General features: G+C 44.0%; 1 protein-coding gene across 6 annotated transcripts in view; it reads right to left on the bottom strand.

Annotated features, from left to right (window-relative positions):
• The window catches only part of arl13b (ADP-ribosylation factor-like 13b), a 19,901-nt gene extending 8,312 nt beyond the window's left edge, over positions 1 to 11,589 (bottom strand). For 2 of the 6 annotated variants that reach the window (XM_063212264.1, XM_063212265.1), the window contains exons 1-5: positions 10,582 to 11,582; positions 7,115 to 7,185; positions 5,659 to 5,908; positions 2,179 to 2,284; positions 1,480 to 1,682 (exon numbers count right to left, since the gene is read on the bottom strand). In XM_063212264.1, coding sequence (XP_063068334.1) covers positions 1,480 to 1,682; positions 2,179 to 2,284; positions 5,659 to 5,908; positions 7,115 to 7,185; positions 10,582 to 10,640 — 689 coding nt within the window. In that variant the 5' untranslated portion in view covers positions 10,641 to 11,582. Of the gene's footprint in view, positions 1 to 1,479; positions 1,683 to 2,178; positions 2,285 to 5,658; positions 5,909 to 7,114; positions 7,186 to 10,581 lie in introns of all 6 variants that reach the window. The other 4 variants (XM_063212267.1, XM_063212269.1, XM_063212263.1 and 1 more) reach the window with 4 other exon arrangements.
• Between the last annotated feature and the right edge of the window lie 1,569 nt (positions 11,590 to 13,158).

The following is a 13,158-nucleotide window of genomic DNA, read 5'->3' as shown; positions in this document are numbered from 1 at the left end:
TCCATGACTTTCCATGACTGGAAAAACTTTATGAAATTGCATGATATTCCAGAAATTCCATGACCCGTGGGAACCCTGCTTGTTTCTCTGTTCTTGGCAAAAGTAAAACGGCGGAAACGTTGCTTTACTGACAGGTTTGGGCTCGGCATGGTTTTGGTCAGGGCACAGCAGAACACTTTCACATTGAGCAACAGAAATTCGCCAGAATCGTCAACACGGCGAGAAAACTGTGCAAAGCTCGTTACCTGACAAAACCGTTTTTCCGCTGAGCTGAGGACTACAAGGTAATTTGCAAAGGTGTTGCACGCACCTCAACACTGACTGCATTGGCACGAGATACTGTACATATTATTTACCGATACAATGGAGTGGATAGGCTCGGTAAGCAAGGCTATCCACACACACACACACACTTTCTTCTTGTATACATGATGGGACCCTTTCTTTCTGCTTGCACTCCTGCTCGTCTTCCTGCAAACACACACACACACACACACACACACACACACACACACACACACACACACACACACACACACACACACACACACACACACACACACACACACACACACACACACACACACCTTCCTTCCTTTCCTTTCCACACAAATTCATTGGGCCCTCACTTGATGCATAGTAGCTGCTGCTCCTTCTCTTCCTGCAAACTAAGTGCAAACACACACACGCGCTCGCGCACACGCGCACACATGCACACACACACAGGTGGCTGTACTGCCCTACAATCTTAGAACGCAGTAACTCTGAAAACGGCAAACTGAGAAAAAAGGCTTCAAAGTTTTCCATATGGCGCGACAACTGTGTTGTCGGTAAATTGGTGGTGACACTTCCTGGTAATGCTTGTTTAGGCTAGAAATTTAATGCACACAAAAAAAACCCCAAAAAAACAACATTTATGTGTCTTTTTGCCACAAAAAACAGAGTTACTGCGTTCTTGGCTGGTATTACTGCCACAAAATGGAGTTACTGCAGGAGTTACTGCGTTCTTAGCTTGTATTACTGTCTACTCCCAAACCAGTCCCATTGGAAAGTGCAGCTGTAACTCGCCGACTTACTGCGTTTTTGTTTAACCTTTTTTGGGTCATTTTTGCACTTTCAAAATGAGTTTTCTCCAAAACGGGACGGTGTTGGACCACCATTTTTGGACACAAGACAAATGAGGTAGTTTAGAACCGATTTCCGATATAAATTTTTTTTCGACCATTTTGAGTTACTGCGTTCTAGTATTGCACGGCAGTGTACCTCTCCTCTCGGATGCGGCGGACCCTCTCCTGGCGATCCTTCTTTTCACGCTCCACACACACACATGCGCACACACACATGCGCACACACATGCACACACACACAGGCGCGCACACACACAGGCGCGCACACACATGCGTACACACACGCGCGCGCGCATGCACGCACACACGCACACACATGCACACGCGCAGACACACACACAGGTGGCTGTACCTCTCCTCGCGGATGCGTCGGACCCTCTCCTGGCGTTCCTTCTTGTCGCGCTCCTCCTCCGCCCTCTGCTCCGCTGTGTCCCGCTCCACGCGCTCGGCGATGGCCTCGTAGTCCCGCGCGATGTTGCTAAGCAACCAGTTCAGGCCGTTCTTGATGGACTTGTCCAGCTTCTTGCCATAGCCAATCACGGCCGAGCAGGGCTCCTACAGATGAGATGGACATCATAAAGTGTCATGAAGCGCATTAGGAAGCGTCTGAGGACCATGAAAAGCGCTACGTAAAACAGATATAGCGCTTCATAAAATAACACTATATAAACTCTCTATATATATTGTTACTATTATTATTATTATTACAAAAATCACAGCTGCTTTAGACGTCCACATCATCCTGCCATCTACATCTGTGAGTGGTACTCATCTGTTCAATGATTAAGTGTGGTAATGTTTTGTCTACAATGTACTGTAGTCATACGCTCCCCATCTGGCAGAGTAGTGTGTAATGTCATGTGCTATGTCATGAGTGCAGTTACAGGCAGGCACACTATCTGACTGTATCACTTTCCAGTAATCGATAAAGTAACAGGCTCACTATTTGCCAATAGTAGGGTGTAGTATATCATATATGATTAAGTAATAGGCTCACTATTTGCCAATAGTAGTGTGTAGTATATTGTGTATGATAAAGTAACAGGCTCACTATTTGGCAAAGGCACTTGTGCTCGTTGACTAGCTTCTCCAGAGAGAGGCCCTCGATGATGTCTGCCTCGGCCAACGCCCCTTCTCGGTCCTGCTTATTGGCCAACCTGAATGACACAAGGCAGAACATGACACAGTCAGAGCATCTCACAAAATGACTAGGCAACCTAAGCAACTTAGAAGTAGTTAATACACCGCACTTTACCGTGTGGTGAGTCTCCAGTTAAATAAACCGCAGAATGAAGAGTTGGATCGCCCTCGGTTCCTCTATTCTTTGTAATTCTTTTTTTTGTATATATATATGATGTTCATGTCTTGAGGTTATATTAACCGTTCAAGTTCTTTCGTTTCAGACATGTTAAAGTTTATAACATCAGCTGTTTTAAAGCACATCACACTTCGACACCCATGTGACCCTCTGATGAAGACGAGAGTTTCACCGTCAAAACATGTCAGGTAAAAGATAACAACCTTTACATGTCTGTAGCAAAAGAACTTGATTAGTCAATATTTTTTATTTGTTACATCGATAAAATTTAGGAAGTAGGTAGACAAGACTAGACACTGACTGACGAAGGCAACAGCCGAAACGTTTGTCTGCTTTTCTGCTGCTATGTAAAAAACATAAAATAATCTAAAAGAAGAACAGAGTGCAGTCCACCTCTTCAACCTAAGCACCTGAGCGTACAAAACAAAAAAACTAGGGGTAACCACCATGTGTAGCCACGTAGTGCAGTAAACATGTATCAACTGAAATCATATGTAGCCCCAAACGCCCCCACCCCACCCTCAACCACAACCAAGCGTTTGTCTAAGGAAAAGCTGTCTGTGTGCGGGACACATCTGAAGTCTTACTACTGGCGAACCAAGAGACAGCACTTGTCACTATCAGATGTGACTCTGTGTGTGTGCGTGTGTGCGTGTGTGTGCGCGTGTGTGCGCGTGAGGGTGTGTGTTGACTGGCCAGCCAGAAAACAGAATAGAGAATGCCACAAGCAGGTGTCCCCTGGCTGTCAAAACACCAGCACTCTTAAAAAAAAAAGTGTGTGTGTGTGTGTGCAATTGAGTACCGTAGGTGTATGCTCCAGTGATGCCTAGGTTTTGGAGCACCTCTTCCATAGTGTGTGTGTGTGTGTGTGTATGTGTGAAGACAAAATTTGTCAGAATGCCTGGGTGCCTCCTCCTCCACATTACGTGTGTGTGTGTGTCGGTGTGTGCGCTCATGTCTTACACAGGTTTGCCAGTGACGCACTATGATATCGCAGTATCTCCTCCGTGCTAGTTTATGTGTGTGTGGTTCTTCTTACACTAGTACAGGTGTCCCTGCGATGCGCGGTTGCACCTCCTCCACAGTGTGTGTGTGTTTCTGTGTGTGTCACGTGTGTCTGTGTGTGAGTGTCCACATGTATCATTGTGTATTCGTGGTTCTTACACTAGTACAGGTTTCCCGGCGATGCGTGGGTGTAGGGGTGTGTGTGTGTGTGTGTGTGTGTGTGTGTGTGTGTGTGTGTGTGTGTGTGTGTGTGTGTGTGTGTGTGTGTGTGTGGTCTCCTTACACTAGTACAGGTTTCCCGGCGATGCGCGGGTGTAGGGGTGTGTGTGTGTGTGTGTGGTCTCCTTACACTACTACAGGTTTCCCGGCGATGCGCGAGTGCCTCAGCACCTGCTCCACAGTGTGTGTGTATGTGTGTGTATGTGTATGTGTATGTGTGTGTGTGTTCCCACTAGGGCTGCACGATTATGGAAAAAATCATAATCACGATTATTAATCATGATTCTTGATTTTTTTTGCTGATTTTTTTTTTTTATTATAGAATGAATTATATACGGGATGAGCAAAACAAAATGAATTGTCGTAATTATGTAAAGGCAATAGCATGAAACTTAGGTGGACAGATTTCTGGCCAGAAACACCAGCCTGTCAGTATGTTCTGGCTTCAAGGACGCTCTCAAAGGTAGGTCACTATTGCCACGATTAAATCACGATTAAAATCATGACTTCGATTTCACTCTTTGATCACGATTTTCGATTATTTTCGATACTTAAAGGATAGTTCCGGCGTAAAATGAAAGTTTCACCATCGCTTTCCCATACCACATAATGTATCTAATGATGAGCCATTCTGGGCAATGCCGCGCCGTTATGGAGTTAGCTAATTTTAAGCTTTTTGGCGAAAAACGCAGCCAATGCATCACGGCGGGGCCAATTATAGGCCTATTATTTTCTGATGTTTCCCCGCTATAAACAACTTCAAAAACGATACACACTTCATCACAAAGGTCTCGTCAATCAAACCGAGGCACAGAGACGATCATCGGACCACACAGTCTTTCAATGGCCAGTGTTTTCAGAGGTGTCTCACTGTTGCAAGTTGCAACTCTCTGACCCGGATGCAGGCTACTCAATCAGGTGGCTAGGTAGGCTAAACATGGTCCGCGGTTCTTACACCGGCTGCGACCGTAAAATGAAAAGCTTGAAGTTGTTTATAGCGGGGAAACATCAGAAAATAATAGGCCTATAATTGGCCCCGCCGTGATGCATTGGCTGCGTATTTCGCCAAAAAGCTTAAAATGAGCTAACTCCATAACGGCGCGGCATTGCCCGGAATGGCTCATCATTAGATACATTATGTGGCATGGGAAAGCGATGGTGAAACTTTCTTTTTACGCCGGAACTATCCTTTAATTGTGCAGCCCTAGTTCCCACATGTATTTACTGTGTTAGTGGTTCTTACACTAGTACAGGCTTGCCGGCTATGCAGGGGTAGCCTGGTCCTGACCATCCCATAATACTACCATTTCATTTCGTATTCATGGTCTGCCATTTGTTTGCTCTGAAGCGATTGTAGGAAGCAGGAAGTTTGCACTCAGTTATGGTTTGAAATTATTAGACACCTCTCACCCAATCGCTGGCAGTTACTCAACAACAACATAGCGCAGACCAATGGCTCTGGCGCAGATGTGTACGTCATTGTCACGAGCGTTCTCCCCCTTTCGTCTCCACGTGGGGGGCATATTCGATTATTGGCTGTTTTCTGGGGGGGTGTTGCAATCAAAATTCTACTGCTCCAAGCACTCCACAGAGAAGCACGGCCAGACTACAGTAGTGGAGCCAATCCTTTGGCGGAAGTACGTAGGATGGCTCGCGAGGCTAATGCAGGGGTGCTTGAGCACCTCCTCCACAGTGTGTGTTTGTGTGTGTGTGTGTGTGTGTGTGTGTGTGTGTGTGTGTGTGTGTGTGTGTGTGTGTGTGTGTGTGTGTGTCCACATGTATTAGTGTGTGTGTGGTCTCCTTACACGAGTACAGGTTTCCCGGCGATGCGCGGGTGCTTGAGCACCTCCTCCACAGTGTGTGTGTGTGTCCACATGTATTAGTGTGTGTGTGGTCTCCTTACACGAGTACAGGTTTCCCGGCGATGCGCGGGTGCTTGAGCACCTCCTCCACAGTGTGTGTGTGTGTGTGTGTGTGTGGTCTCCTTACACGAGTACAGGTTTCCCGGCGATGCGCGGGTGCTTGAGCACCTCCTCCATGGTGTCCCGCGTCTCCTGGATGCGCTGCACGTCGCTGGAGTCCACCACGAAGACCACGCCGTGCGACTCCGAGTAGTAGTTCTTCCAGATGCCCCGGATGCGCTTGCCCCCGCCCAGGTCGAAGATGGTCACCTCGAACTTGCCCTGCTTCAGGTCCACCTTGGAGAAGCCCACCGTGGGGGCCACGTCCACCGGGTTCTCTACATACACACACATGAACACGCACACAAAATACATGTCAAGAGATACACATGTGTAGTCCACACATCATCAACCATCATCATCATCATCATCATCATTCCTATTGCTAATTTGTAGCAAGTGTTCCTATTGCTAATTTGTAGCAAGTGTTCCTATTGCTAATTTGTAGCAAGTGTTCCTATTGTCAATTTGTTGCAAGTGTTCCTATTGTCAATTTGTTGCAAGTGTTCCTATTGCTAATTTGTAGCAAGTGTTCCTATTGCTAATTTGTAGCAAGTGTTCCTATTGCTAATTTGTAGCAAGTGTTCCTATTGCTAATTTGTAGCAAATGTTCCTATTGCTAATTTGTAGCAAGTGTTCCTATTGCTAATTTTCAAGTCCACCTTGGAGAAGCCCACCGTGGGGACCACGTCCACCGGGTTCTCTACATAAGAACAAGTTTTTTTGCAGTTATTTTGCATTTTATTATTGGAAATGACTGGTCGGAGTTGATCTTTCTTTTTGTTTTTTTTTTCTTTTCTGTGTGTGTGTTTTGTTCCTTGTTTGCTGTCTTTGTTTTGGTGTGTTTGTTGTTTAAAAAATGTAAAAAAAATAATAAAAAAAAACAATTAAAAAAAAAAAAGAAAATGACTGTTCAGAGATCACCTACTGTATGTGTGAATTCTTGCCATTCAAATATTTTAAAAGGAAAAAAAAGCATTAAAAGGGACACTGTGCAGGAAATGGTCAAAAAAGGTACTGCAACCATGCTGTTCATTGAAACTGGGCTGCCTATTACCAAATTTGAAGCTAAAAATGGCTATTTTTGGAAATTCAAAATGGCGGACCATGGAGAAGATCCCACTTTTCATGTATGAAAATTGCAATTTTTCCAGTCATAATGAATAAGTTACTTAGAATTTGATGCTGGTGGTAAGTATTCATAAAAAAGGTAACATTAGTGAATGGGGCGGCATGAATTCTGGAAATAAACAACTAAAAATCTCACACAGTGTCCCTTTAAGTCAAACAAGTGTGGTTGATAAACCTTTTCCTTTTAAAGTATTGCATACTCCTCCGTTTACCAGCACCTAGAAGTTGAGCATGGATGTTTGAACTTTCATAACTATCATATTACTAGTGTTGTAATTACATCTGTAATAGCACTCCTACTTTCTACAACTCTTTGTGTTTGAGATATGAGTGCACTCAGTTTGTCATCTCACCTCCTTTGATGCCTTTGACGGTTGCCGTCTTTCCAGCATTGTCCAAGCCGACCATCAGCAATGTCACTTTCCTGCACACACACAAACACACGTATACGTTTTTATTCCCTTTCTATCAACACACACACACACACACACACACACACACACACACACACACACACACACACACACACACACACACACACACACACACACACACACACACACACACACACACACACACGCACACGCACACGCACACGCACACGCACACACTCCGGGCCATAAATTAACGTTTTTTTAATCGCCAGCAAAATGGCTAGTAGATGTTAACCTTACTAACCAAACAAACAGACAGGGGTGACAACCCTATAATGGGTGGATAGTAGTAAGTTGGTCTTTTCGATCAGCCAAACAGAATTTTCACCAGCATTTGGACAGTTGGCTGGTGTTATTTTAGAGCAGTGTTTCCCAATCAGGGGTACATGTACCACTAGGGGTTAGGGATGGTGAAAATGTTAAAAAGTCTTAACCGGCTACTTAGACTCATTAACAGGTGGTTAACCGGTTAACCGGTGATCTTAAATGATACAACGTTCGCGTGCCTGATATGCACAGCACTGATTTTTTTACATTTTATTTTTCATAAGCCTTTTTTTTTTTTGCAGCACAGACAGGACCCGTCATGTCCAGCCAGTGTTGCCAGATGTAAAATGCTGAATTATTGTACCAAAACCTCAAAATTATCGTTTTTGGGGGCTTTTTGGGAATACATGATTATTATAATTATTATTATTATTATAACTGGTTAACCAGTGGCAGAAAATTTTAACCGGTTAACCTTGATCCGGTCGACTATCGGTTAAGCCTAAACGGTTACCGGTTAACATCCCTACTAGGGGTATGCGATCACACAGCAGGGAGTACTTGGAAAAATGTCATAATAACAAATATATGGAGCATAGTCATATTGGGATAGAGGAAGAGATGTACATCTACACCAGTGTTTCTCAAACTTTTCCTGCCATTCCCCCCTTCAGAAGAAGGGTGTCTGTCTGCGCCCCCCTCGAGTAAAATGGTTACGAAAATACAAATAAATAGGCCTTCGTAAAGTTTATTAGAGCCTAATATACACGTATATGGCCTATGATGTTCTCTAAATATTGGTGAATGAATTAATGAATATATTGTGATTGTAAAGTGAATGTGTTGACTTAATGGCAAAGCAGAAAAGTATTAAAAAAGAAAAACCTTCTGACTTCACGCGCCCCCCCTCCAATACCTCCGCGCCCCCCTAGGGGGGCTTCCGCCCCACTTTGAGAAACACTGATCTACTGTATACTCAGGGCACAAGAAAAAGGCTCAGGGGCTACACAAGGCAAAAAAAGTTTGGGAAACACTAGAGCCCTGCGGTCTCCATTGATACACAGCCACATTGCAAGCGTCTTCCCTCATGCTTCATGCTAACCACTGCTGCTTTAATGAAAATGCAGAGCGACAAACACCTGTCACTCACTCTGTTGTTTACAGTAAGTGCGGAGGCCATGTTGTGTATCAGGAGAATAGCTTAGTGCTGACTCACACACACTCTCTCTCACACACACACACACACACACTCTCTCTCTCACACACACACACACACACACACACACACACACACACACACACACACACACACACACACACACACACACACACACACACACACACACGCACAAACACATCTTAGAGGATCACCACACACCATCCACTACATATCCATTGTAGAATCCTATAAAAAACCTCATTAGGGACAACACACCATGGTAAACTAAACAACTCAATGTAGCCAATGCACTTATATGAAGTAAATAAATCAATCACGTCAGTTTAGATACTTAACTGCGCCTCTTCCGCCGAAAGGACATCAAGCGCCCAGTCCAGCGTACAGTCCTCAGCTTCCAAAAGGCCTTCATGCAGACACTGACTACCACATACACACACTCCCTCTCTCACACACACACACACAAGCCCTGACTCACGATGACCACATCACTCTGTCCTTACCCTCTTGCCCTCTCTGTCTCTTACGCACATATGCCCGCATGTCTACAAACACACGTACAAGCAGCCTACAGCCACCGTCACCCCCCACCCCACCCTTGGTGACCCCAATGTGAGATTAGCCAGGGATTTCCCCCTGAGCCGATTGGCTCCAAGATACTAACTGTGAATCAGGAAGTACACAGACACACTTGCGCACTCTCTTACTCACAGAGAGAAAGGCAGAGCTTGGGACATACATATAGCCTACTCCTGAATCTCAGCACAATGAAATACAATGCACACAACACCACGGCACAAGGCATGCATCACCTATGCAATACACTTACTGCTATCATCAGCCCACAAAAACATCCAGTGCTACAGCCACATTTCTGTGATAGCAACACTGTAATTGCATGATGAAGATTACATTACATTACACTTCGCTGATGCTTTTTTATATCCAAAGTAAATTACAGTTATTGTAGGTACATGGTATTGGTTACAGTTAGGGATGCACTGATACCGATACTGGTATCGGTATCGGCTCCCGATACTGCTCATTATACTCGTACTTGTACTTATCAAGCACTTGCCGAAACCAGCTATGAGTATTACTATTTCTCAAAACAATGCAAAATCTTTTCATGTTCTGTGGACTTGACATCAGCATGGAAAAAAGTGCCACCTCATACATTTACTAACATTTAAATCTACATAGAAATTGACAATAAAAATATCACAGTTGGAAAAAAACAAGGCCATGCATTTATTTTCATTGTATTTTGGTGGTAAAAGGTATCGGTATCGGTACTCGGTATCGGCAAGTACACACATGAATGTACTCGTACTTGTATCGGTTTTCAAAAAAGTGGTATCGGTGCATCCCTAGTTACAGTTCCTAGAGCAATGTGGGGTTAGGTGCCTTGCTCAAGGGCACTTCAGCCATGGAGGAAGGTCCTGGTGGTAAGGGTGAGATTTGAACCAGCAATCCTCTGATCTAAAGGCCAGCGCTCTAACCATTGAGCCATGGCTACCCCCTACTGTGATGTGTTGCATTCTTGTTGTCAGCCTTTTGTGTCACTGTAGTGACATTTTAACTGGCTGTAGTCTATGCTACTGCACGTATGGTACGGCTGGTATGGTGTGGTGTGGTGTGGTGTGGAGAGTAGCCGTCTGTCCTTTGGGTATGAGGTTTGGCAACCTGGAGGTAGACCCCTAGGTAGAGTATACCTATGAATGGCACATGGCAGTCAAAGAACACTTAAATGTAACAATATGAAACGCTCTGAGAGGGCATGTTGACTGTCACACTGATGTCAAGTGTAAAACTTGCTGAAAAATAACCAACATCATTGACCCTACAGACACACCTGTTGTGTGTGCTTTTTCTTCATTTGACACATCATTGCACATAATCTGTCTGAGATGCTGAGGTACACACAGACCAGAACACTTACCTTGCAGGCTCTCGCCAGCGTTTTAACCAATTGCAGCAGTTCGCCATCAGACAGAACATGTCAGGTTCACCAGCAGGAACCGGAGACTGGTTGTCGTGCCACCCCTCGGTCCCGTCTCCAGTAAAGGGTTCGGCTTACCCTTCACCTACTCCAACAGCACCCACCCATAGCAACCGTATTGTACATAAAAACTACAACAACAACAAAAAAACTGTTTCCCCACAGGTGGTGCTGCCAGGTGTTGGAGTTGGTTAGACGTCGACAACCACCAAGAATGCCCCCATCCTGTCCGTTAGCTTGGGGGACGTGATTTGGTTAGTAACTTTCAAACGTATGTTTTTGGAAACGAGACGAGACACAGTTTTAACGGTCGTTATTATATTTTCCCAAGCTAGACGTAGATGTTTGTTTCCCCTCCATCGCTGTTTCCATCCAAGACACTTCACCAGAACCAACTATTTAAAAAATAGCTATCAGACTGCACAACGTAGCCAATTTACAATCGGACAGCATACCGTTAGCTACATAACGGTAACACGAATGCCAAACATTTGTTTACTGTTATAACGTCGAGTATCCTAGTCTACAAAACTAATGAAATGCAATTATCAAAAATTCGTCAAAGCTATCTGTCTTTGACACATGGTATTAGAGAACGTATCATAATGCGATCAGACAAACCCATGGTGTTTAGCCAACATTTACTACCCGTTGACTGGGATAAACAAATAGCTTGAACGCTCAGACGCAAAACGAGTCAAACAGTTGTTTTCCTTCGTAACAAACCATAGAATGTCTTCATTCAAGTGAATAGCAATTAGAAGAGCATTTCAGAAGAACATCGTTTCACTCATTTAGATAACCCCTTCGGTCGTGATTACTAGGCTTATTTGTTTACGCCGTGTTGTCTGGCTGCTATGGCTGCGGCTGCGTAAATTGTGCGCAGACTCTTGTGTTTCTGCAGTTCCGTTCCGTTGATGAGACAGCGACATCAGGCGGTCGGCGTCCAAATAGCCCACACTTCGTCATCCTCATCAAAATCATGACACGCAACAAATGATACAGGACGCAACGCAGAGCCTTATATTTCCAAATATGAGCTTTATTATTTTTCTTTAGACAAAAAAGGCTCTCATAAAAACCCGCCCCTCCAATCATACACTATACAAACTCTTCATTTACTTTACATAGTTAAAAATAAAAAAAAAGAATATGAATAAATTAAATAAAGCCGTTCTTGGATTGAAAATCTTTACAGCTCTTTTAAACTTAATTTTCTTTACAAATGACCTGTAGTAACAAGGCTAGTCACTGACCATTATCTTTAGAGGCTGTAGGGGGAGCATGAAACACAGCCAAAGCACCAGCCTTCTGTAAAGCTGCTGATGCTTAAAACAAAACAAACAAAAAAGACGCTAGAATGAAAACAGACTTGATGTACAATTGATGACAGCCAACCAGTTTGATCTCGTTTTTTCTTTTTACATATCAGACAGCCTGAGCACCAGTGATAAAAACAAAACTAAGGAGCAACTGAACAGTTGGATGAAACGGTTGAGTACGCCAGCCCAACCGCAAGAGAATAGACCGTAACTGAACAATGTCTTCACACTCACTGATCCAAAGATATTAATTAAGATGGCGACTAAAAGCAACCCTCCACAACCAAAGCCACAATTGTATACATTATTTTACACTACTCTTGGAGGATACTAAAAAAAAAAAAAAAAAGAGGTTGAAGTCTTACAGGGTCTCGGAGGATTTGAAGAATCTTGTTGCAAAATGACATAAAATGACTTCTTGCATTTTGTCTCATCGATGTGGGAATTCTAACCGTTCAAATATTTTGAGAACATACTTTTTAAACCTATAAACAATGCATTTTGCAATGCAATGCGCAATACAAAAAATGACAATTTCCTAATATCTTCCAAAATGGATATACAGACGTCATTTTGCAACAAAGTTCTTCATTTTCAAATAGAGGATGACAATGAATTTCCCTTGTGGATGAAACCGCCATTATTGGATGAAACAGACATGATGGTCCTTGGAGGAGGATGAGTCAGTGTTGTAAAGCACCTGTTTGGAATGCCCCAGCACTCCACTGAAGAGCATGACTCAACCACACAGAACAGACACCAGCTGGACACCTTACTGGCACACAGGGTGTGTGTGTGTGTGTGTGTGTGTGTGTGTGTGTGTGTGTGTGTGTGTGTGATGGGGGTTGCAAACTAAGACGAGAGAGAGAGAGAGAGAGAGAGAGAGAGAGAGAGAGAGAGAGAGAGAGAGAGAGAGAGAGAGAGAGAGAGAGAGAGAGAGAGAGAGAGAGAGAGAGAGAGAGAGAGAGAGAGAGAGAGAGAGAGAGAGAGAGACTGTGTAAGACAATCTGTATGCACAGGGTCTACAGACATCTTAGTGGTAGTGTGTCAAAGACTATCGGGGGGACTTAAATTCTCATTATTGGCTAAATTGTTACAAGAGGTGACTGTGGGTCAAGCTATGGAGTGTTTGACAGTCTTCACATGTAGTTGTCAAAATAGTGAGTTGATTACTGTGCTCACCTAGGATCAGGCA

The sequence above is a fragment of the Engraulis encrasicolus genome, chromosome 12 (assembly GCF_034702125.1).
Source record: "Engraulis encrasicolus isolate BLACKSEA-1 chromosome 12, IST_EnEncr_1.0, whole genome shotgun sequence".
Lineage (NCBI taxonomy): Eukaryota > Metazoa > Chordata > Actinopteri > Clupeiformes > Engraulidae > Engraulis > Engraulis encrasicolus.
The sequence above is the reverse complement of the archived record's forward strand: the minus strand, read 5'-3'. Positions and strand labels throughout refer to the sequence as shown.